At 35.3% G+C, this 23996-nt stretch overlaps 1 protein-coding gene across 1 annotated transcript in view; it reads right to left on the minus strand.

The window, feature by feature from the left end:
- DPYD (dihydropyrimidine dehydrogenase) overlaps positions 1 to 23996 on the minus strand; it is a 799188-nt gene that overhangs the window by 138671 nt on the left and 636521 nt on the right. Inside the window, 1 exon segment of the mRNA XM_021690256.2 lies at positions 12389 to 12531. Within this exon segment, the coding sequence (XP_021545931.1) occupies positions 12389 to 12531 (143 nt within the window).

Raw genomic sequence — 23996 nt, forward strand, 5'->3', positions numbered from 1 at the left:
AGATAACCACTAGCTTTCCTAAAAATAGTTGTCAGAGCTCAGTTACAGGTGTGGTTCAGAGCCTCAGGCATTCTGTGGTGGAGCTATTTCTAGCAGGCTCTTCCTCCCTTCTCTTTTCTACTCTATCACACAACCTTAGACACACCCCACATCAAGATCAGAAAGCAAATAAATTAATCTTCACATTTTCTAATCTTTGAAGATGGTTAGAAATCACACCCAAATCTGCTCCATTAGAAATGGACTAGAAAGAAAATCAGGAGTATCTCAAGAGGAAGGAACAAAAAAAAAAAAAGGGAAACTGGAGTAAAATTAGAATGCACCACACCATAACTAAAATGATGATGACTGGATCTTTTCAGAAGAAAGTAACTCCAGGGAGCCTAGTTTGCTGTGAATATATTGTGGGGGTTATTGACCAAACATGAGGCTTACTGTAAGACTTACATGAGGCTTGTACACACATGTATGTAGGTGTCAGGAGAATAAAAGTTTCTAAGGTTTGGCTTGTTATGATTGCAAAAAAAACCCCAACAAACTGCTGCTCCCAAACATAAAAATGTATTCAAAAATCAAAGGAACCAGTCTTATGGAACTATTCCATAGCCTGGAAAAATATCTAAATCTGTTTTGTTCCCATTAAAATAAGGATAGTAAGTATAAGGCAGACAGAAGTCATTTAAAAAGAAGAGTGGCCATAACCCAGGAACATCATTATTATAATAAGCTAATAATTCAGTGTCATTTCAAAAATGTAACTCAGAGAAGTGATAAAAAATTGGGATAGCACCTACAATGCAAAATAGTGGGGTACAAAATTGAAAGTCATGATTAAAAACTCTTAGGGAGGTAGGCATTTATGAGGAATCAACTGTGAAATGTCTTTTTGTGGCCTGTATTTTCATTTTTTTCTTGCAAGAGAAAATTTAGAATGGCAAAACAATCTATTCTAATCTGAATCCTTGGGGAAAAAAATTCATATATATGAAGCACATGATAGAACTGAGTGATTCTGAAAAGGGATTTGTATTAGTCTGAGTTTTAGGTTAATATTTAATAGTCTTTTTTGTGTAGAAAGTTGATGCTGATGTTCTACCATTAACCAAACAGGAACCTAGAAATAGATATGTTTCCTCTAGAAGCGATCAGTTTGTGTTGATAAAGTCACATTTTGGGGGGCCATTGTCCTTGGGAATAATCAAAAAATTATCTGCAAGGCAACTAACCAAGGATGAAGGAGGCCGCCAGTATCCTTAGAAGAAGAGGGAACTGAAATCTTGGAGGATAAAAACCATTAATTAAGAAGTGAACAAAATACCATGGAAGTACAAAGTAGAAAGGGCCCGCTGGGCATTTACTTGCTACTGGATCTGAGGAGATAGAGAGAAAAGGGGTGTGGTGTCAGCCTGTGGAAACATAAAGACTGTCACTCTTCATTAGTTTTCCATTAAACATAGAATAACATCTAAATATCATGGCCTATAGTGCCCTACAAGATCCACCCCTGGATACGCACCTGTATCTCCTATCATCCTTACATCTGCTGTGCCCCTTGCCAGTCCTGAAACAGGGCAAGACTGCTTTCACCCTTGCACCCTATGGACTTTGTATTTATGCTCTTGCCCTTCCTTTTGCCAGGAGGACACTGTTCTCTTAGACTTCTGCATAGCTGACTTTTTTTTATTCATTTGAGTCTGGACTCAATTATCTTATCACTCCTTTGAGGGAGGTTATAGCATATAAGGTTGCTGAGAGCATTCTCCATTGTCTGAGAACATCCTTGTTTTCTTCATGGCTAAAACCATGCCTGGCACACTATGGGCACCCATGATGTGATGAATGAAGATGTCATCTGAAGAGAGTTCAGTGGGGACATCACTTCCCTGTTTCTAGATATCATATTTCAGATGCAACTAAGATCATATCAGCTTTTGGGGGGAAGCTATATCACTGTGCTGTTTGTGTTGACTTTACTGTTAAGTAAACCCCTCTATAATTTTTCCACAAAATCTTCTCGTTCCCATGTCACCTCCATTTTCAATGTATAATTACATTTCTACATCCTAGGATGGGATCTTATATTTGTCATTAATCAACTTTATCATCTCATATTGTACCAGTCATATATGTATTATTTGCTTGTCCTGAATCTACTTCATAAGTTACTCTGCCTCCATATTTCATGTTACTTAAGAATTTGGATTTCTAAATTTCCCTCAAACAGAACTCAGAAGCTCCTGGGTTTCCAGTCTTTAGAAATCTCAGAAAGTCCTTTGTTCAGCATGTGGAAACTTACCAGACTTCAAAATAACTTTGGAAACTGAAGAAGTCAGAGATAAATTATTTAGCAAAGAGGAAATGTGGGACCTGAAACTATAAAAATCCTTAAACAGAGCACTGGCAGTAATTTCTCGGACATCAGCTATAGCAACATTTTTCTAGATATGTCTCCTGAGGCAAGGGAAATGCAAGCAAAAATAAGCTATTGGGATACATCTAAATAAAAGTTTCTGCACAGTGAAGAAAACAATAAAACTAAAAGACAACCTACTGAATAGGAAAAGATATTTGCAAATGACATATCCAATAAAGGGTTAGTATTCAAAATATATAAAGAACTGATACAACTCAAAATCCAAAAAAACAAATAACCCAATCAAAAAACGTGCAGAAGACATGAACATATATTTCTCCAAAGAAGACACAGAGATGGCCAACAGACCATGAAAAGATGCTCAACATCACTCATCATCAAGGAAATGCAAATCAAAACTACAATGAGAGTATGGAATTGTTGAGTCACTATACTGTACACCTGAAACTAATATAACACTTTATGCTAACTATCCGGAATTAAAAACTTAAACTACAACGAGATGTTACCTCACAACTCTTGGAATGGTTAAAATAAAAAATATAAGAAACAAATGTTGGCAAGGATGTGGAGAAAAAAGAACCCTCTTGCACTGTTGGTGGGAATGCAAAGTGGTGCAGCCACTGTGGAAAACAGTATGGAGGTTCCTCAAAAAATTAAAAATGGAACTACTCTATGATCCAGTAATCACACTACTGGGTATTTACCCCAAAATACAAAAACACTAATTCAAAGGGATACATGCACCCCTATGTTTATTGCCACATTATTTACAATAACCAAACTATAGAAGCAGCCCAAGCGTCCATAAATAGATGAATGGATTAAGAAGTGGTATATATATACAATGGAATATTATTCAGCCATAAAAAGAAATGAAATCTTGCCATTTGCAACAACATGGATAGAACTAGAGAGTATAATGTTAAGCAAAATGTCAGTCAGAGAAAGACAAATGCCATATGATTTCACTCATATGTGGAATTTAAGAAACAAAACAAATGAGCAAAGGAAAAAAAGAGAGAGGGAGAAAGACAAACCAAGAAACAGACTCTTAACTACAGAGAACAAACTTATGGTTATCAGAGGGGGAGTACGTGGGGGAATGAGTGAAATAGGTGATGGGGATTAAAGAGTACACTTACCATGATGAAAGCAATTATTTAACAAAGAACAAGGAGTTCATCTGTAAAATGATAAGATTGGTGTAAACTCTACACAGGTGTAGGACAATAATTGAGAATGAATCATTCTCAAGGACAGAGCGAGCATTCGCATGTTTATGATGAATTTCTCTTCCATTTTGCTAGCATATTTCTTAAGCATAGTTACATGGATGGTAGGTGATGCAGAGACAAATCATGGAGCAGAAATCAGGAAACGTGGTTTCTAATCTTACTGGGTTAGCCAATTGATGAAATAAACTCAAGGAAATTGCCAACTTGCTAATCTGTAAAATGGGGTTAAAAATGCTTACTGATATGCCTATAGCTTTGTAAGAGTCAAACGAATTAATACCCAGAAAGGACTTTTTGAAAAACAGAAGGTAATATTCATCAGATCATTAATATTTTTTACCATAAAATTGCTATAGCATAGATCTTTCTAAATCTTTATACAGTCTGAATTCTGAACCCTAACTTAGTACTAGAGTCTATAAAATATTAAAGTAGATTTTTAAACAAATATACAATTATACATATCCAAATGAGTGTGGCTTTTTCAAAATAATCACCTTGGTAGATGTTGGCATTGCTCAGAAGAATTTTGTAACAATTCTTTTTTGAGCGGTTTATTAAAGTCAGTTCATGAACTGCCAGAAAAAGAGACACATGACTTTGTATATCTCAGTTCAACAGCCAGCTTCGTTCACTCAACTTGGCTTTCTTTAGCTTTGTTTACAGGAAATCAAATCCACTCTCAAAATATGAAGAGTAGTTACTGATGGTATTCAAAATACATTACTTCCCGAAGTGACTATTTCTAACAGTCATTTGGATGGACAAGTTATGGGATGGTTATTAAAAAATCAGTTACATCCAATCACAACTCATTTCAAATGATACTGATAAATTCGACAGGTTGAGAGAAAAGCAACAAAGAAAACAATGTTTGGAAAATAATATGTAACATAAGAATATCTAAACAACTGGTACTTAAAAAAACTGAATAAAAGGATAAATAGTAGTTTAAAACTTTGGTCAGTAATATGAAGATTTTTTTGACCAAGAAATGTAACTAGTAGTTTACCATATCTCTGTATATAACGCATAAAGGAGCAGACAACATAAAAGATCTAGTCAGAGTCAAGAAAAAAAAACTTTAGTGAAAGAAGTTTATACAAGATCAGAAATTTCATATGGCTATATCTGTAAACATCTTGGCTAACACATGGTTATTTTCTCACAAAAAAAAAAAACAGTCACAGTGTGATACGGTTACTTTTTCTTAGTAAAACTGTCTTTCAAAAAGATTAGACTTAATTTCACTTAATTTCCTTTGAATGTAGATGTTAATCTTTCTATCAAGTGGAGAGTGTGCATTCAGTCATTCAAAGGCCTAACAGGTTTCCATTTAATTTCCTCTATTTGCTTATAAACAACATTGTTGCACTGGAATCAGGATGCTTTTCAAAAATTAAAACCTCTTCCATTAAAAGTAACCATCCATTAAAGTAATTTAAAATAATGTAACAATTGACATGGTAATTGGAATTTCATTGAATGGATACTAAGAGCATATGTTTTCTTATATATTACTCTGAGAATATAGAGTTTCTATTTTTTTCAATACCCGCTTGCATATTGTCCTTAAAATTGAAAAGGAAACACTCATTAAAGCTAGGAAACAAGAAACTGCATAGTGGAAAGAAAAATATGTCTATTTTAACTAACTATGTGAAACAGTTCCGATTTCCATTTAAAATAACTTTGAATGGTATCAACTATTCTTCCTTCATAAATCATAGCCTGACTTTAAAGTGAATGAAGATGGAAGAAAAAAATATCATTGAATAACTCTTGCCCACCTACCCAACAAAAATTTAGAATATAGTGTGCTAAATTTTCATCATCTCAAGACCCCCATCAATAGAGCTGAAGCACCGAAGTCTTCCTGTGTGTTAGGACCGCAAGAGAATGTCGGTAATGCATCTGCACTCATGTGGAAACAGTGTCATCATCTGCTTCAATTACTTCTTTTTCCCTAGTTTTAATAAAATAATACAGCTCCTGATCACATTAAAAAATTCCACATAAAAAATTTAGCTTGGACTAGTTCCATCAGAGCAGCTTTGATTATTGTTAAGGACTGATTTGGTCATCCACATTTAGTGAGTGTCCATCACGTGACCATGACTCTTCATAGTAAATGCCCACTATGCTCCCTCTTCCTGTTGTATTTCAGGATTTTCTATTAAGTTGAGTGACAAACCCTAACAAAAGAAATGGGATTTAAAAAACCCACCCGTACAATCTCAATGAAGGCACAGGTCATAATTGTACATGAATGAACTGATGGCTTCCTATAATTTCCGATGTTCTGAATCAAAGTCCTTAACAGATTAAATTGTAATGGCAATATCATTAAATTAAGCTATAGAAACCCAGAGTCATTCAGTGAGAAAAAAGGTAGTATAGTACTTATATTCTCTATCTATATACAATAGAGGAATTGAACATTTTGTGATGAAACCTATCACTAAAAAAAACTGACTCAGTCTGGGTTTTGTTGGCAACAGAAATCTCTACCTAGTTTTTTTTTATTAATAAAAACTGCAAACTAGTACTTAAATCAGAGGAAAGGGATTTGGGCTCACCAGGGCGAGGTCTGGGACTAAAAAACTAAAACTAACAGTAAAAAAATAACAACAAAGAAACCAGTTTTAACTCATTAAAGTCCTCTTTTCACACTACGTTAAAGGGCAATTGTGCAAGTTATTTATTTACCATCCTCTTCATGGATAAACAATTGGTAGCCAGAGGCAAACTTCTTTTTTTCAGAGTAACCCCCAAAAGATTTTAAGACCTCAAGAGTTCATGAAGAGTTTGAAAACATAATTTAACAAGGAGGTATTTATAAATTTCAGTATTTGAAATTTACTAATAATTTTCATCTGTCCTTTTTAGAGCTCTAACTTGCATACTCTAATTAATGAAAGCCTATCAAGTAAGAAGAAAAATCATATTTCAAACACACTGGAGTTTGCATAAATAAATTAGAAGTCAGTTTAGTTGACTGACAAAGTTGTAACAGCAGTTACCCAAGAACACAAACCTATAATCAGTTTTGAACCTTACTTCTTGGCCACAGTACTGTATCTGGTTCTGTTGTAATAGTCATTTTCACTCCAAAGAGGTACTAGGGAAATGATCTGGAACCCAAATTACTTTCTAGCTAATTCCTTAGTTTTTATAGTCAACATTCACTGACGCATTTTGAAGGTAGAGTTATTGGATGTTTCACCACTGAAATGTTAACATCCTTGTCAAAGCCAGTTACAGAATAAGATAATAGAAATAAACAGTGCCAATGTGAAATGCTACATTCCTAGAAATGGTAAAGAAGACTTCAAAAATTACCCACTAAAATGCAACCCGAAACCCTAAAAGGCATTTCTGTTTATAAACTGCAAGGCGATCTACAGTATTTTGTAATTTTTATATTTCAGTTAGCTCTCAATTAAAAATTTAAGCAAGTGATGTTACAACAGAAGTATTTTCCTTCCCTGATTCACCATCTTCAATTATTTATTCAAATGTTACCTTTTCAATGAGGCCTCTTTTTTTCACAGCACTTACCATCATATATACCAAATATACTTAGAGTTCATATTTATTATATGTTATGTTTCTTCCCTCTCTAAAATGTAAGCCCCAGAGGTAATGGACTTTTGCCTCTCTATTCACAGAAGAATTCCAAATTCCTAGAACAGTGCTAGGCATGTAATGGTTCTCAATAAATATTTATTGAATGAACAAACGTACAAATGATTCTCCGTGATGAATGACGACTAACAAAAAGGCATGTTCTATTGCACTTATCCAACTTACGAAAATATTTTAGCTTTCCATTTTGAAATGTCCATACTTTTTCTAAAGTCACATAGAAGGTCATAGCTGTTGAATTCATTTAAAACTGAATTTGAAATTACTGACTAAATCCTTATTCCAGTAGTGAACTCACCTACTTACGCAGTCTATGTACGTGTATTAAGATCAGGATCAAAATATTTATGTCACTATTTCTGTACCCACTACTTCTCTTTCTACACCCCAGTGTATCAGCACCACCACCCTATACTTAAATACATTTCATTTGTCTGATCACATCTTGTAAAAAAATGCATTTTGTCAGTATGTACTTCACTCCTGAGTAGAAATAATTGGAAAGATAGATTTGACAGTACTCAACTCAGAAATATATAAGTGGAGAGCTCTTCAAGAGATATATTATAGAACCAGAGAAGGGGACCTATATGGTACGAGCCAGCAAACAAATGGCATCAGAGAAATAGAGGGTGATGATGGAGGGTGATCTACCTTGAGGTATATGAAAAAGATATGAACTAACTGCTGGGGAGAATTTGATGTGAATTTTTTTAAAAGAAATAAAAACAGATGCTGACTAGCACCCAAGGCCCAGCTAACATTAAACACTGTGAATTTGAAGTAAATCCAATTGGCAGAGTTACTTGAATTTCTCTAATAATATTCAGCAGCCCAGAAGTATAGAAAATGAAAGGTTAGATTAACCCAGGACTAGGGAGCAGAACAGGATGAAATTCAGTTACAATGGAAGAGACACAGAAATATTGCACATTCTCTATCCCATTCAAATGTGACGCCAAAATTCTAAATTCAAGGGTTTTCCCCTCTCATAACCATCCTAAGTATATCTTAATACTGATTTTAGTTCAGTTCAGACTTTAGCTAAAATTGGATTAAAAATGTGTTCTGGCTAAATAAAACTCTGACTCAAGCTAATGGTGTGGAATTTATACATAATCTTTAATCTTCTACCAGTTGAAGCCGATGTGCAGAACTTCACATTTTTAACCAAATCATTTGGGAACCAATATTTTACATAGCTGGAAAGTCTCCCTGCAGTTCCTAGTGGGAGCTGAAGGGCAAGTCCTTTGGCAACCACTTTGTAGACCATGTTAACCCTTTCATCTCCTCTTCACAATCCGGTTAAAAAAAAAAACAACTCCAACACGTTCATTTAACAAATTCATTCAACGAATACTTAGTGTGCTTCTGCTATCTACCAAGGAGTCAATACACTGGGTGACCAGTACTTTAAGATGGAGCCTGGCATGAAAAGATAATTGAGCAAAACAAATTCCCTCTTTTGAAATCTGAGCCAAGAGATATGAAGCTAAGGAGGCATTTCATGTGGAAGTTGGAGCTGAAAAACCACCAGGTAGAGGGGACCCAGGTATCATGCAGCAGGCAGAAGTACAGAGGAGGGAGAAGCAAGGAGTAAACTATGGAGAGAGAAAGAGTGAATGGAACTCTAGATTCCTCTGAGGGAGAAATCACATGGACCATAAAAGAGAGATGGAGGAGATCTCGCCTGAGAACTGCCCACCCCCCCGGGTCTTACAGTTTTAGTGCCAGGGTCCCCTGATGCAGACAGTACAATACGCTACATTTTCTTAAGGTACTCTGAGTGATTCTCTGCTTCTTGATCTGAGATGGGCCTAAGCAGAAACCACAATGTGAATGATTATTTCACCAAACATACACATTTTTGTGAGGACACGTGGTATTCTACATATATTCATATACTATGGTCCACACACCAAGTACATCTCTTCTTGGAAAGCATGTTGACTTATTTCTCTCTGTTTTCACATTTCTTCTCTTCTTTGCATCCTTTCTCTAAGGAAGAAGGTGTAGCCTGAATATGTAAGCCTCAAGTAGGTGGGGAAGACCTGCCTATTGCTGATATTCTCACCTTAGAGGTTCTAGGAGGGGACGGGCAACATGAACCGTTGGAAGAGCACTGGTATTACAGATTTGAAACCTGCTGTCTGAGTTCTGGCTCTAGCACTCGTCATGTGACTTTGGCTACATTCCTTTAATCCTCCAAGCCTCAGGTGATGTCAATCAAAACAAAGGCAAACCTAAAAGATATTGTGGATTCGGTTCCAGACCACCACAATAAAGCAAATAATGCATTAAAGTAAGTCAAATGAATGTTTTTGGTTTCTCAGTGCATATAAAAGTTGTGTATATACTACACCAGAGTCTATTAAGTATGTAATAGCATTATGTCTAAAAAATGTACATACTTTAATTAAAAAATACTTTATTACTAATAAATGCTAACCATAACCTAATCTTTTAGTAAGTCATAATTACTGATCATAGATTATCATAACAGATATAATAATAATATTTTTAAAAGTATGAAATATTGTGAGAATTACCAAAATGTGCCACAAAGATACAAAGTGAGTAAATGCTGTTGGAAAAATGGGGCCAGTAGACTTGTCTGATGCAGGGTTGCCACAAACCTTCAGTTCGTTTTTTTTTTTAAGATTTTATTTATTTATTTGACAGAGAGAGAGAAAGAGAGAACACACAAGCAGGGGGAGGGGCAGAGGGAGAAGCAGACTCCCTGCTGAGCAGGGAGCCCGACATGGGTCTCGATCCCAGGACCCCAGGATCATGACCTGAGCTGACGGCAGATGTTTAATCCACTGAGCCACCCAGGTGCCCCTCACAAACCTTTAATTTGTAAAAAATGCAATATCTATAAAGTGCAATATAGTGAAGCACAATAAAACTATTTCACTCTCAGGTGAGTGGGTAAAGACTATCTGTAGCATCAGCTAAAAGCAGCACTTGGTAATCTTAACAATCTTCACCCCCCCTGTGTGACCTGCCAAAGATCACATGTTGGGAAATGAGCAAGCATCTTTTCTGGGACCTACTCACAACCCACTCGTATCTTCCAGTCCATACATTTCTCCTTGTTCATGAACGTAAATTCAGGTGATATTCAAGCCTGGACATACATTATCTTCAGATTTTTCTTGAAGTTGTTGCTCCTTGTTCTTTATTCCTTCCTTCCTGATGTCTCAAGATACTTTCTTTAACATTTCTTTTCTCAGGAACTTCTGTTAGCCATTCTTTTAGTTCTGGTCTCCTGGCAACAAATTCTCCTAGCTTTTCTTCAGTCAAGACTGTGTTGCTTTCTCCTCCCTGAAGGATATAGGAATCTGGGTTGATAGTTCTTTTCCTTCAACAGTTGAAAAATATTGTCCCACTTCCTGGACTTTTACACTTTCTGATGAGAAATCTATTTCCATTAAAATTGTTTGTTCCCTCTAGGTAAAATGGTTTTTTTCTTGCTTCCAAGGTCCTTTTTTATCTTTAGTTTTCAGAAGTTTGACTATGATGTGTTTCAGTATGGATTTCTTTTTTTTTTTAAGATTTTATTTATTTATTTGACAGAGAGAGAGATAGCGAGAGAGTACAAGCAGGGGGAGGGAGAGGGAGGCAGGCAGAGGGAGAGGGAGAAGCAGTCTCCTCACTGAGCAGGGAGACCAATGTGGGGCTCAATCCCAGGACCCTGAGATCATGATCTGAGCCGAAGGCAGAAGCTGAATCTACTGAGCCAACCAGGTTCCCCAGTATGGATTTCTTTAGATATATCATATTTGAGGTTCATTCAACTTCTTAAATCTATAAGGGTTTTGCCTTTTTGCAAAAAATTAGGAAGTTTTTAAACATTATTTCTTTGTCATCCTCTCCTTCTGTGACCTCTCTGAATGTTCGATCTTTCATTATAGTCTCACAGTTCCCTGAGGCTCTGCTCATTTTTTTTTCTTTCTTTTTTCTCTGTGTTGTTCCGATTGGTTAATTTCTATTGCTCTGTCTTCCACTTCACTGATTCTTTCTTCTGTTTTCTCCATTCTGTTGTTGAGCCCATTAACTGAGTTTTAAATGTTAGTTATTATAATTTTCATTGAAATTTCCATTTTGTTCTTTATACCTTCTATTAGCATTCTGATACATATTATTTCCACCTTAAGCTATATTTTGTTAAAGGATGTTAACTCTGATTGTCAAATTGGAACACAAGATATTTGTTCTCCATAATAATAAAAAAAAACAAAAAACAAGATATCTGTTCTCCAGAGAATATAAGTGAAGCTAAACTCTGTGCTTCCTAATTTCATTCAGTGCTAGGTAGTAAGAATCCATATTAATGGAGTATTACCTGAGAGGTCACAGTCTAGTCGTCATATGAAAAAGTTTATCCCTGGGTCAAGTCAGACCATCTAAATCTGCATATCTAGCCTCAGAGAAATGTTTACACTATAATGTGCCAAGGCACTGTACTGGGCCTTTTCTGAGCAGCATAATAACAAGCAAGTGTATAAGTAATAAGTAAAAAATTATATGTAGGAATTCTATTAAGGGTATAATGTACTACTTCTCAAAGTACCCCTTTATGACAGTAATGGAAGAATTTTTCTCAGCTCTATACCACAAGAAGTTGAATAATCAAATTATATTTATATTTTTAAAGTTATGAAACCAATAATTTTCTTGCTTTGGCTGCCAGGAAGTTCAGAGTCAAATTTGGTAATCCCTCCAGTACATTATGGAATAGATTTTGTATATTGGCCTTACCCATGACTTCATTTTATTTTTCAAACAAGATTTTACTTTTACCCAGATTTCTTCATGTATTTGTTTTTTTCCCCAGTTCTACAGTATGCATTTTGGTACCTGATTTCATTTATTTTGGAAACAGGGAGATAAGCGAATATATTTTTACAAGATAGAAAGTTTGTAAGCCCTAACTAAGACAGGAAATAAACCTCAGGTTTGTTCTCGACTCACAGTAGGAACTTAATGAGTGCTGCCATTTTAATCCCACACCCCACATTTTAATCTCTTTCTCAGGAGACCCTGCAAGAATATATCTGTTGTCACATAATTTACACTAGATGTGTTAGACAGAGCTTTTTGAAGGGGCAAACACAAGTACTACCTGGAGGACCGAGGCTCCGCTATGGAGAAACTGAAGACCACTTTCAGCTGAGTCAATTCCACCAGTGGCCAAAATGGAAAATCCAGGCAAAGCACGAGCAATGGAGGTCACGGCTCTCAAAGCAATAGGTCTGATTGCTGTGCCTACAGAAAATGAGAATAATCAATGGTTAGCACATTGACCATTTGAGCATACTGCCATATAATCATTATTATGTAATGGTAGTGCTGTACTAGACAAAAGTCAATTTTCCTTATCTTTACTTTTTTTTTAAGATTTTATTTATTTATTTGACAGAGAGAGAGAAAGAGAGAGAACACAAGCAGGGGGAGGGGCAGAGGGAGAAGCAGACTCCACGCTGAGAAGGGAGCCTTATGTGGGACTTGATCCCAGGACCCCGGGATCATGACCTGAGCTGAAGGCAGAGGCTTAACCAACTGAGCCACCCAGGCGCCCTATCTTTACTTAAGATGTGTGTGTGTGTGTGTGTGTGTGAGATACATATACATTGCCATGTTTTAAAGTATGTTAATTTGTAAATGGATATGTATTTATTTTAAGAATTTTAATGCTATTATTGCAAGCAAACGTGTTATGCAAGTGGGTATAGCAACTTTAGAACTCCTGCATAAAATACATGCATAATACAATTTGATATAGAGTAATATGTAAAAGATTATATGGAATATTCAAGCATCTGTTTTAAAAAGAACAAGGAACAGCAGATTTTGAAAAAGAAAAACAATCACATACAGTGCATAAATAGACATACAGCTCTGTTATGTTTCCACTAAGTATAAAGCAGCTGGTGTGAATAGAGATACTGTGAAAACAAGCAAGGTGCTGATGAACTTACAGATTCCATATTGCTTTTTACATGTATTACTAACAATTTGATGAAATATAGTGAACCTAATCTAATTTTTCATACATTAGAAGGTTTCCACCAAGGTAAGGACAATTTACTAGAATTCAGTACTTAAAGAGAATGTGCTTAATTTTTAAACTTCACTCAGCCAGACACTACCAATACATTATTCCCTAATCATAATGAAAACTTCATGGATGGACAGAACACTTGGGGGTCATTTTTTAAATGATTATATTGTATTAAAGCTGCTTTCAACTCTCAAGGGTTAACATATCCTGAAGTAAATTAATGCTTTCATCACATTGGAATATAATTTGGTATTTCTGGTGTGGATTCATTAAGTCATTGTTCTTTAAAGGTATTTTCTGAACTAAAAATAGTTTTATTTGTGCAAGAATTTGACACTGCCTGAAAAACACAAATAAGCAACTGGTAAAATCAGCCTCATGTGGTGAGTACTTTATCATTACCTCCATCACCACCAGCATCTTCACCAGCATGATCAATACATAATTATGGGAGGGTTCACTTTGAGGAAGCACAAAGAGTTTTCCTTAGTATTAGTGGACTTATTTTTGTCCTGTTCACATCCATTTCAGATGATATTAAATTCATGTGTAACTGATGCTTTTGCATTTAACGCCAAAAATGTTTGTGGAAATGTCTGTTCCTATTGCTCCCACAACTTAAAATCTTCCTCTAGATATTAATGTTTCTTGGTCAAGAATGCTCAATGCTGAGACCTCAGAATTCCATAATGGACACTGAAATACAAGGCCGTCAGTTAGGGCGAATTAGAAACTGAACATCAAGATCCTATTTCTACTTCAAAGTGTTTATCAGTGACTTCTTCATCTGTCTGAGAAGGTAGAGAAGGTAACAGAGTAGACAGGAGAATGCATAGCAAGAATATATACCCACACTGACACCCACATACACATTTACATGTACGAATCTTTAGCTGTACTAAAAAGAAATCTGAGTAAGAATAAAAGTTAAAGAAAAACATTTTAAAGGCAATCTGAAATTTAAATAAATCTTTTAGATTGACATATATCTATCTGCATAATATAACAGATATGTTCAATACATACTAAGCTGATGGCTTCTTTACATACATGTTACTTTGAAGTGATAAACACTGGGATTCTTTTTTTCTTTTTTTCTTATGTAGTTGACCCTAGAGAGTAAAGGAAATTTGAGCTAAGCAGATAAATAATTTATTTCTAACTGCACTATTAGAAGACTATCATTAACACTAAGGGATAAAATTTCAAAGTGGTACACAGGGATTTGGCCACATATTCCAATTGATATTAATGGACATCAAATGGCAAAATCCCAGAACACAGCTTTGAAAATTTAACCAGTTACATTTAAAGGGCAACATTATTACACAGGTGTTAAAAAACACCAGCAAATCCTCAATGGCATTTGAAGATGTTCAATTAGGTCAGTAAGACATTTTCTATTTCATGTTTTTCCTTCTTTACTAAAACTTTCTAATCTACCTAATGAACATGAAAACCTTTCAAACTAATAAAGACATCTTCTTAAAAATTAAGAGTAATTATGTTCTCTCAGGAAATGTGATCCAAAAATGAAGAAATGGGTCCTTCTGTTCCTGGGTAATAGTAAATTCAGTTTTTATTTCCATTATAAATTCCATTTGATTAGTTTTCTTTGTAACTCAACTGATTTAATATGAAATATAATCTACCTGCTCTCAGAGAGCATTTTTATGGGGAATAGGTTTTAAAAATGACTTTTATCTATCATGAAAGATTTCTGGAAGGAAATCTTTTGAAAGTATATAAAAGGATCTTTCTAAATTGTTATATAGAAATTTCTTTTTAGTTTTAAAATGACAGGAATAAAGAAATAAAAAGTTCAAGATAAAAATAAAAGTTTTGGTATAAGGAAAACACATATTATCAATACTATACAGAGTTGTACACATGTCAATTAGAACACATAAATATCTCCAGGATCACAGCTATTCAGATAAGGATTTTTACAATTTTGTCACTGCTCCAGTAATTAATGATTTTAGACCAAAGACCAGGGAGGAAGAAGCCAGTTTGAGAGGCTTAAGGAATTGAATGTAGACTCCATCTATAAGAAAATGACAAGGTTTAAATCAAGAAATTGAAATCCTATAAGCTTAAATGAACTCATAGGCAACATGCAATTTAAATTAAGCCCTCATCCACATGGAATGGCCAGATGAACCCAAATTCAGTTATATCAAGCCATTCTGTTCCAACCACGTGGAATGCTCCAATCAAGGTCAAGCCATTCTGAATTCCCAAATTTTGAAACAAGCTGAAGGTTTAAACAATCAACCAAACAAACAAACAAAATGAACTGAGTTCCAACACTGTTGCCAAGAGCTCTGATTGGTTCTAGAACAACCTACTAGAAAAGCTGGTGGACTAGACTGAACTGTAACTTTTGACATCTAATCAGTCTAGGCCTTCCTTAGAGTCACCTCTTGAAATGCCAGTCAATGTACTGAAGTCATAGATCTTCTCTGAGAAACTTCACAGAACATTTTTGGATTGATTCCTCTTCTAGAAAAAACATTTTAATAAGCCAGAGATTTTTTAATTAAAAGTTAATCAATCTGATTTGGATGAATTTTTTTCTTAAGAAAACGATAGTATCACTTGCCAATATCATTTTAACAATTTTTAAAACGCTACCATTAACAATAGTGTTATGTATTGATATGTAAGTATTAAGGTATTATGACTTACTTAATCAGTTTCCTTGTGCAGGCCTCATTTGTCCATTCATTTGTCCATCTGTCTATCTAAGAAATGTCTATTAAGTACCTACGCCTTTAAAAAGAAATTGTACTAAAACTGAAAATCTTTCAAGAATGATCCCAGTTAATCAATTCGTGTCCTTACCACGTTGTCATCAATGACAGATACACAAAACACTAGTCCCTGTAATTTTAGGAGGTCGTTTTAAGGCAAATAATACGAATCCAATTATTTATTCTGTACAGATGTTCCATTAGGAAAAATTCACATTCATTTAAGCATCATACATTTTATAAATACTATTAATATGAATTTTAGAAAGAAGGCAATTTGAGGATGAACTAGTCACAGCATCAGACAGAAAACAGGGCCCACCGCTTAGGTTCAAATTCTAGCTCCACTATCAGCAAGTTGTGTGACTTTGTGAAAATTTCTTAATCTCATGTACCTCTGTTTTTTTCATCTATAGAATAATAAAATTACAGTCACAACTTCATAGAGTTTTTTTGAGGATTAAACAATTTAATATATATATAAAGGGCTAGCAGGGATAAAAACTGTACAGATGTTTGCTATTCTGATCTGTACTACCACAAGGACAATTGATTTCAGGGGGGAGCATTTATTCAGTTTACTTTGACAGTGCCTGCTATGTTTTTGCTGTAATGCAATTAAACCATTTTTTTTTTATTAGAGACAAAAGCATGATGCCTATGATGGTAGAGCTCAATATCCCCTGAAACCTTACGAGGACCACACATCCAGCCTCCTTTCCCCCTCTCCTAACAGCTCTCATTCAGTAGTGTCATAACGTTGTTGGTGAGATTACTTTAACTGACTCCAGAGGCAAAAATCTCAAAGGCAGTCATCAATATATTTAAGAATTTTGTTTTTGAGAATCCAAAGGTCCAAGCACTAAACCAATATAGAAGGATTTTAAGGACAGCTTCAGAACTCAAGTTTATTGGTGAAAAGGAGGTAGAGCTTTACTTTGCATGACTAAATCCTTGAAGAGTAAGGAATTTTTAATGGGCAAGATAGTGTGGAACATATGCTAATTTTGGATAACTGGAATTTTGAATAATTGAGTTTAATTCTGTTTGTTTTTTCCCTAATCATTTGACTCCTAGGACAGCTACTGTTGCACATTTAATTGTTAGAGCTAAGTCCACAATAAACTCCCTGATAATAGCCCTAGCTGGCAATAAAACAGAAAGTGGGTTATAATACTCACTCATGTTCACTGTGTATACAAAAAGGAAATGCAGTTTTAATTTGCTTACATTAATTAAAATACAATGAATTAAGTAGATAACAAATTCATTAGAAATTGAACTTTGCCTACCTAATTGTTAATAATTTTAACATCATCTAGAAGAAAGAAAATATTAGCAAATCAAGCATTTCAAGGATTTAGGAGTTGAAAGATTGATTTTCATAAAATACTAAAATACACATAAGTCAAGCACCAAAAAATTTATGCTTTACTAAAACAAGTTTAAAATGTTAATGAACCTAATAAACTGATAAATACGTGAAGCATAGCTATTTAAAAATACATCTTTACACATGGATTAAAGTCCTCTGAGAAAATTTGCATAATTCAACCAGAAACTGAAGTACTAAAAGGATCCAGGGTTATATGTAGAGATATGAAATTTAAAGAGGAGAAATGGGAGAAAGAAAATCAACTGTTTTATGTCGTTGTTATTTTACTTTCATTGGGAAAAAGTGAAAATTATCTTATGAAAATGTTTCAATTTTAGTTGACTATTTCAAGAATTTTTTCCTAAGTCCTTATATCTTTATGGCTATGTTTATTTGCTTCATAATATATTCAATATGTTCACAGTCAATTCACATTCAGTAACTTGGTACCTAGCATGTGCCAAGCATTTTATTTTGAAGCAAAAGAATTAAGACTACTTATTGAAGAGGGGGCCATTTTCCTTTCTGACAGTATCAGCTGCTGGTAGTGGAAGGATTGGGAGCGCCCATTCAGGGAGTGGTTTCCATGTGCCAGACCTGAGGCTGAGGCTTCATACAGTTGGTGCAACGTAACCCTCACGATGCTGTGAAGGTAGATGCTGTCATCTCTATCTCATATGTGAAGAAAGGGAAGCTCAAACTGCATAAATAACCTGTTTGATGTCACACAGTTTAAAAGGGATAGACTGGAATCCAACACAAAGTCTCTGTGACATGAAAGTCCGTACTCTTCAGCTGTTACTGAGAAATGACAGTACAGCATTTATGAAGAGGATCATCTTCATACTGTCTTTGCCTGAGAAAGCCAGTATCAGTATGGCCTATGGCCTAATGCTAAGAGCCTAGGTTCTAATGTCCAACCAATGAGGTGTAAGTCTCAGCTTGCTTACTTTAGGTAAGTGTGACTTTGAGCAAACTCCTTAACTTCCTAAAACATCCGTTCTCCCTATCTGTGAAACAGGGTCATTAATAACAATATCAGAGCAAACTGGGGAGAATTAAATGATACAATTCACCGAAAGCACTTGGCATAGTGCCTGGTTCCTAGTATACATAGGCTAATATCACCGACAAAGCTAGAGAAACTAAGCAGAAAAATAAACATTCAGCTACAAACATGTGGGGATAAACACTTAAGGGGTGTTAACCTCTTAGATCTCAAGTTTGGAGATTCTCTTGTAATCCATATGTCATTTCAATTATAAAAAATATATACTTTGAGTCTATGATTATAAATGCATATATTTGTGTAAGTAAATCTTTATTAGGTTTATAATGCAATGGCAATATCTAAATGTATATGTCTTTTCATCCAGAAACTCCACTTTGAGGAATCTATTCTATTAGTACCTAGACACAAAGTTACATGTACAAAGATCTTCCTTGAAGTATCGTTTTTCATAGCAAAATAGTGAAAACAACATAAATGACCACCAACAGTTATGCTATTAAATATAGTTCATATACATACAATATCCTAGAAATTTTTTGAGAAGATTTTATTTATTTATTTGACACAGAGAGAGAAAGTACAAGCAGTGGGGAGGGGTAGTGGGAGAGGGAGAAGCAGAGGAACCTGCTTTCGATCCCAGGACCCTGGGATCATGACCTGAGCAGAAGGCAGACACCTAACTGACTAAGCCACCCAGGTGCCCAATATCCTACAAAATTTTTAAAACCAACATGGATGGGGGACCTGGGTAGCTCAGTTGGTTGCGTGTCCGACTCTTGGCTTCAGTTCAGGTCATGATCCCATGGGTTGTGGGATGGAGCACCACCCCCTATCAGGCTCTGTGCTCAGAGGGGGGACTACTTGAAGATTCTCTCCCTCTGCCCCTCCCCCCACCCACTCACTCTCTCTCTCTCTCTCTCTCATAAATTAAATCTTTTTTTAAAAAAATAAATAAATAGAAAAAATAAAACTAACATGGAAATATCTCTAGTATAAAATGTTGAAGTGTTAATAACAAGTAGAAGAACAATATATATGATGTGGTCCCATTTCTGGTTAAAAAAGGTATGATTACCTTTAGTATGTAGGCATGTAAATGCATAGAATGTTGAGTTTTAAACTGTTAACAGTTATCTCTGGGGATGGTGCTGAAGAAGTTTCAGGTTTGATATCTATACTTCCATATTGTTTGATCCCTTTAGATAAAAAGTGTTTATAATTTACTTCTGCAATAAAAAGTGACTAGTTTTTAGAATGCTCCTAAAATTTACAACACAGGAATAGGCACTATCAGATTTTCTGTTGTGCAACTTTTATAGAGGGGATGTGCAATGATTCTATACTTTGCACATTCAGGAAAGTACATTTAGTCCTTTATCCAACATTTTAAGCAAAATATTAACAAATTCAGAATATGTCTAGAACATAATGATCTCTCCCTGCCTACGCATACACACACACACACATCATAGTGTATGAAATGGCTAAAAGGAATCCCAATAGTTGTCTTCAAATATTGAAGGTAACCATAGAGAAGAGGTTTCATCCATGCTTTTCTTAAAAAATAACTGGAACTAATGGTTAAGCACACGTTATTGGTTTTATTATTATTATTATTTTATCAATTTGTTGCAAATCCAGCAGCACAAGTAGCTACATTGGGACATCCCTATCCCTTGAACCTAGATGGATAATTGGTGGGTAGAATGCAATAGAAATGACCTCTCTACTATAGGAAATATTAGATTAGATGATATCTTTGAATTCAAAATTCAAGAACACTATGAACTTTGTCATGGTAGTTTAAGAAGAAATTTTACATTCTCTGTTCTTTCCAATAGATACCAGCGATGAAGTTAACTTAGAAAAGAACCAAATATGAGTTAAAATAAAATTTTAACATTAAATACATTCACACTCAATATAGAGACTCTTCTTTTGAGTGCTTTCTAATTGCCAGGGATTTTCCTAAGTGTTTTTGTATACATTGTATCAATGACATTACCATAGATATTTTTTGTCCCCATTTTTATAGATGTGTAAACAGGACTCAGCAGAGATAAATATCTCACCCTCAAGAGATCACTCAGTTAGAAAGCGTGGGTTCAGTATTTGAATGTAGGTCAACTTGACTGTCAATACCATGCTCTTAGCCGTAATGTTATTCTTATTCCTTATTTTATTTTATTTTTTTAAAGATTTTATTTATATATTTGAGAGAGAGAGAGAATAAGCAGAGGTAACAGCAGAGGGAGAGGGAGAAGCAGGCTTCCCACTGAGCAGGGAGCCCCACGCGGGGCTCAGTCCTAAGACCCTGGGATCATGACCTGAGCGGAAGGCAGACACTTAACCAACTGAAACATCCAGGCACCCCTTCTTTCTTATTTTAAATGTTTGGATATAAATTAAGTTACAGAGAGAGGAGTCAATAATTTTGTGACTCATAAAGATGTATTGTCCAAGTATGAGAAAACTAAGAATATTAGCATTATATTAATGTTGTCTAGGAATTAGAGTCAAGCTTTCTTGGGTTGTAACTAATTGTTATAAGTAGAGTGACCATATGACCTAGTTTGCCCCGAAGAGTCCCAGTTTATTATACTTGTATTTATTTGTAATTACCTGATGTAATTATAAATAGCATCCTCTTTCAGTCTAAAGGTATCTCAGTTTGGATGATTAAATTATAGTAATAATTATATGCATGAATTATAGCACAAAGATAATTATGAAAGCAAAGTAAAATTGGTTTAGAATAAAACCATAATCTATAAAGAACCCAGAAACTAACTATACTGTCTAAGACTAAAAGTATGGCATGAAGAGATAAATGTCTTTAAATCTGTTACGAGAGGGAAAATATATGGCATTCATATGTGGTATCTAGGCTTAATTAGTCTATATGTTCTTTCTATTTTCAACCTGTAGGTGGCCACCACAAGCTACACTTATTAAACAACTCATTAGTAGCATTTTCAATACTGTCATCTTCAGATAATTAGCAATTTATTTAAATAACCAATTTCTGTAGAAATAATTGCCATGAAATGCCCTGAACCTACTTTTTTATAAACTATAATAAAAGTGTTAAGATAATCCCTGACATTTGCAAATGCCATTAGTTCACCTTTCTTTTTGCTAGTCCTATAGCATTATGTTTAAACAATTACCTGATAACAGAGCAGTTTAATCAAACAGTATAGTAAGCACATTCTTCAATATGGCCAGTGAGGACATTCAGATTTAGAAAGAAATCCAGCGTGCAGACATGTTTACACAGAGAAAAGACACACAGCCAAAAGAAAAAACATTAATGAAATAAGTACATTGTTGCAATTTCCAACTTGGTTTAGTTTTCATTATAGATGCTGCAACATATGCACTCTCTTTGGAAATAAGAATGAGAGTTCTGTAAACTGATTCATGTAATGGGCTCGTATAAATTAAAATCATATGAATCTATGAATATGTAAAATACACTCATCATATTATTTGTTCAGTAACCTCCACATGGGAGAAAACAAGCAGGGAATTTTTCTTACTTTCATTTTAAAATGTTTAAGTTTTTGCTTACAAAATTGTGCAAATTTTCAAAGTCGATGTATCATAGAAAACCGTAAATGGTTTTTAGATCTCAACTGGTATTTAACATTTAAAGTGGACCAGAGTTCTTCCTTGCTATTCAGTTCTCTATTCCACTAAGAGGGCGCAGACAACGTTTCTTAGTTGCCAGTGATAAGACTCTTTGAGGCTTTCATAATTTTAAGCTGTTGCCTTTCAAATGATAAAACAGAATTAGAATTCAAAGCCAATGGTGATATCATTTTACAGCTAAAACGAAATAATCTGAGAGTCTAGTGAGTACTAGTCGCTACATTTTTCATACATTATGTATATCCTCACAGTAAGTCACATACCCATTATGCCCATTGTACAGATGAGGAAATTCAGGCTCAAAGAGTTTAAATCATATGTGCCTGTAAGAGAGGCAGGGGCGTGTGGTAAAATAATGTATTACAACAATAAAACAATCAGTATACAGTATGACCGGAAAATTCACTGCTACATTTGAATCTGAGGGCTCTTCTTTATTTCCAGATTACCATATGCCTCAGTCCTTCCCAAATAAGTACTGCTGGCAGTGCTTTTAGCATATAAATATAATGAGTTTACCTACAAATACAAATATATGGACTATTTTTAGAAATACACATATTTCCTTAGCCAAGAAATTCAGAACCATGACAGACTTGGTGAAAGTGGTGTATAAACATTTCTCATGGAATTCTGCCTATGGAATGTGCAGGGCAAATGTTATCATACCGGATAAAAATCTCCCCAGTCTATGTCTACTCATGTCTACCATGGTTATCTGAGAGAGAGGAAGAGGAAGATTATAATGATGATGATAACGCTGACGACCAGAACTACATTTTACTCATGGAGAATCCAGACTCATTCCGAAGTGAGCATTTTTCTGAAGACATTAAACACACACACACACACACACACAACAACAACAACAACAACAGAAAGAGTTCCTGCATCCACTAGGATCACATTATTTCTTTCTTTGGAAATCCATGAATTCTTTTCTCTCTGAAATTCTGTACTCTTTTCACTCCGTGGGTGGTTCCCTCGCCAGGGTGTCCGTGGTAACACTTGCCTTTAGTGTAAAACCTTCGCTTTCATTCTCGGGAATACATTCTCTTTTCACTTGACAATGAATTACATGTGTAAATCTCTGTGCCCTGTGATCAGGCTGCATTCCTCAGAGTCTGCTGAAACCCAGGCCATACAGCAGGCAATAAGGTTTTGTTCTCTTCAAAGATAGTAATGTGGACAAAGACATCTCCAGCTGGACCCTATCTGAACCCTGAGAACCAATGCTTTCTCTAAACTGCCTGGGCACTTTGCAGAGGAGGGGCTCTACTCATTCATATTTGCTCGACTGATTAGTAATTGCTCCCTTAATTACTCGACAATAAAATTTCGTCCTAAATTTCAATAGGGCAAAAAATGAGAAATCATTTTCAGTCAAAATTATGTATTGTACCCAGCATTGTGTCAGCTGCCAAAAGGCAGCAATAGAGGTGCCTCTTCTCAGTGAGTTTATGAGGCTGAGCAGAGGAGATACAAACATGGTCGATGCATGTCCACGGCCTGATTGTTGGGGGCAGAAGAGTCAGAGGACAGGATGAGCCAAGGACACTAAAGAGGTGCAGGAAGGCTTCATGGCAGATGAAGGACTTCAACTGGGCTCTTGAAACATGGTCTGGGTGGGTCTGGGGTTGAGAACTAGGCTATTTCAAACCTGGAAGGGGTTGGGGACAGATGAGCCAAGTTGCAGATATACTCCTGAACAAATCATGTTCATGAAACACGGTAATAGCAAAACTAAAGTGGCCTCGCAGGCTGGGAAATGGTAGACAAAGCATTTAGATGGGGAAAGGTGTTGCCTGGTGAACAGAAAAACAGCCCTTCCCTCACCCCCCAGCTACGACCACCATATTTTCTTTTAAAAAG

This window comes from Neomonachus schauinslandi, chromosome 4 (assembly GCF_002201575.2).
Source record: "Neomonachus schauinslandi chromosome 4, ASM220157v2, whole genome shotgun sequence".
In the NCBI taxonomy this organism is placed as follows: Eukaryota; Metazoa; Chordata; class Mammalia; order Carnivora; family Phocidae; genus Neomonachus; species Neomonachus schauinslandi.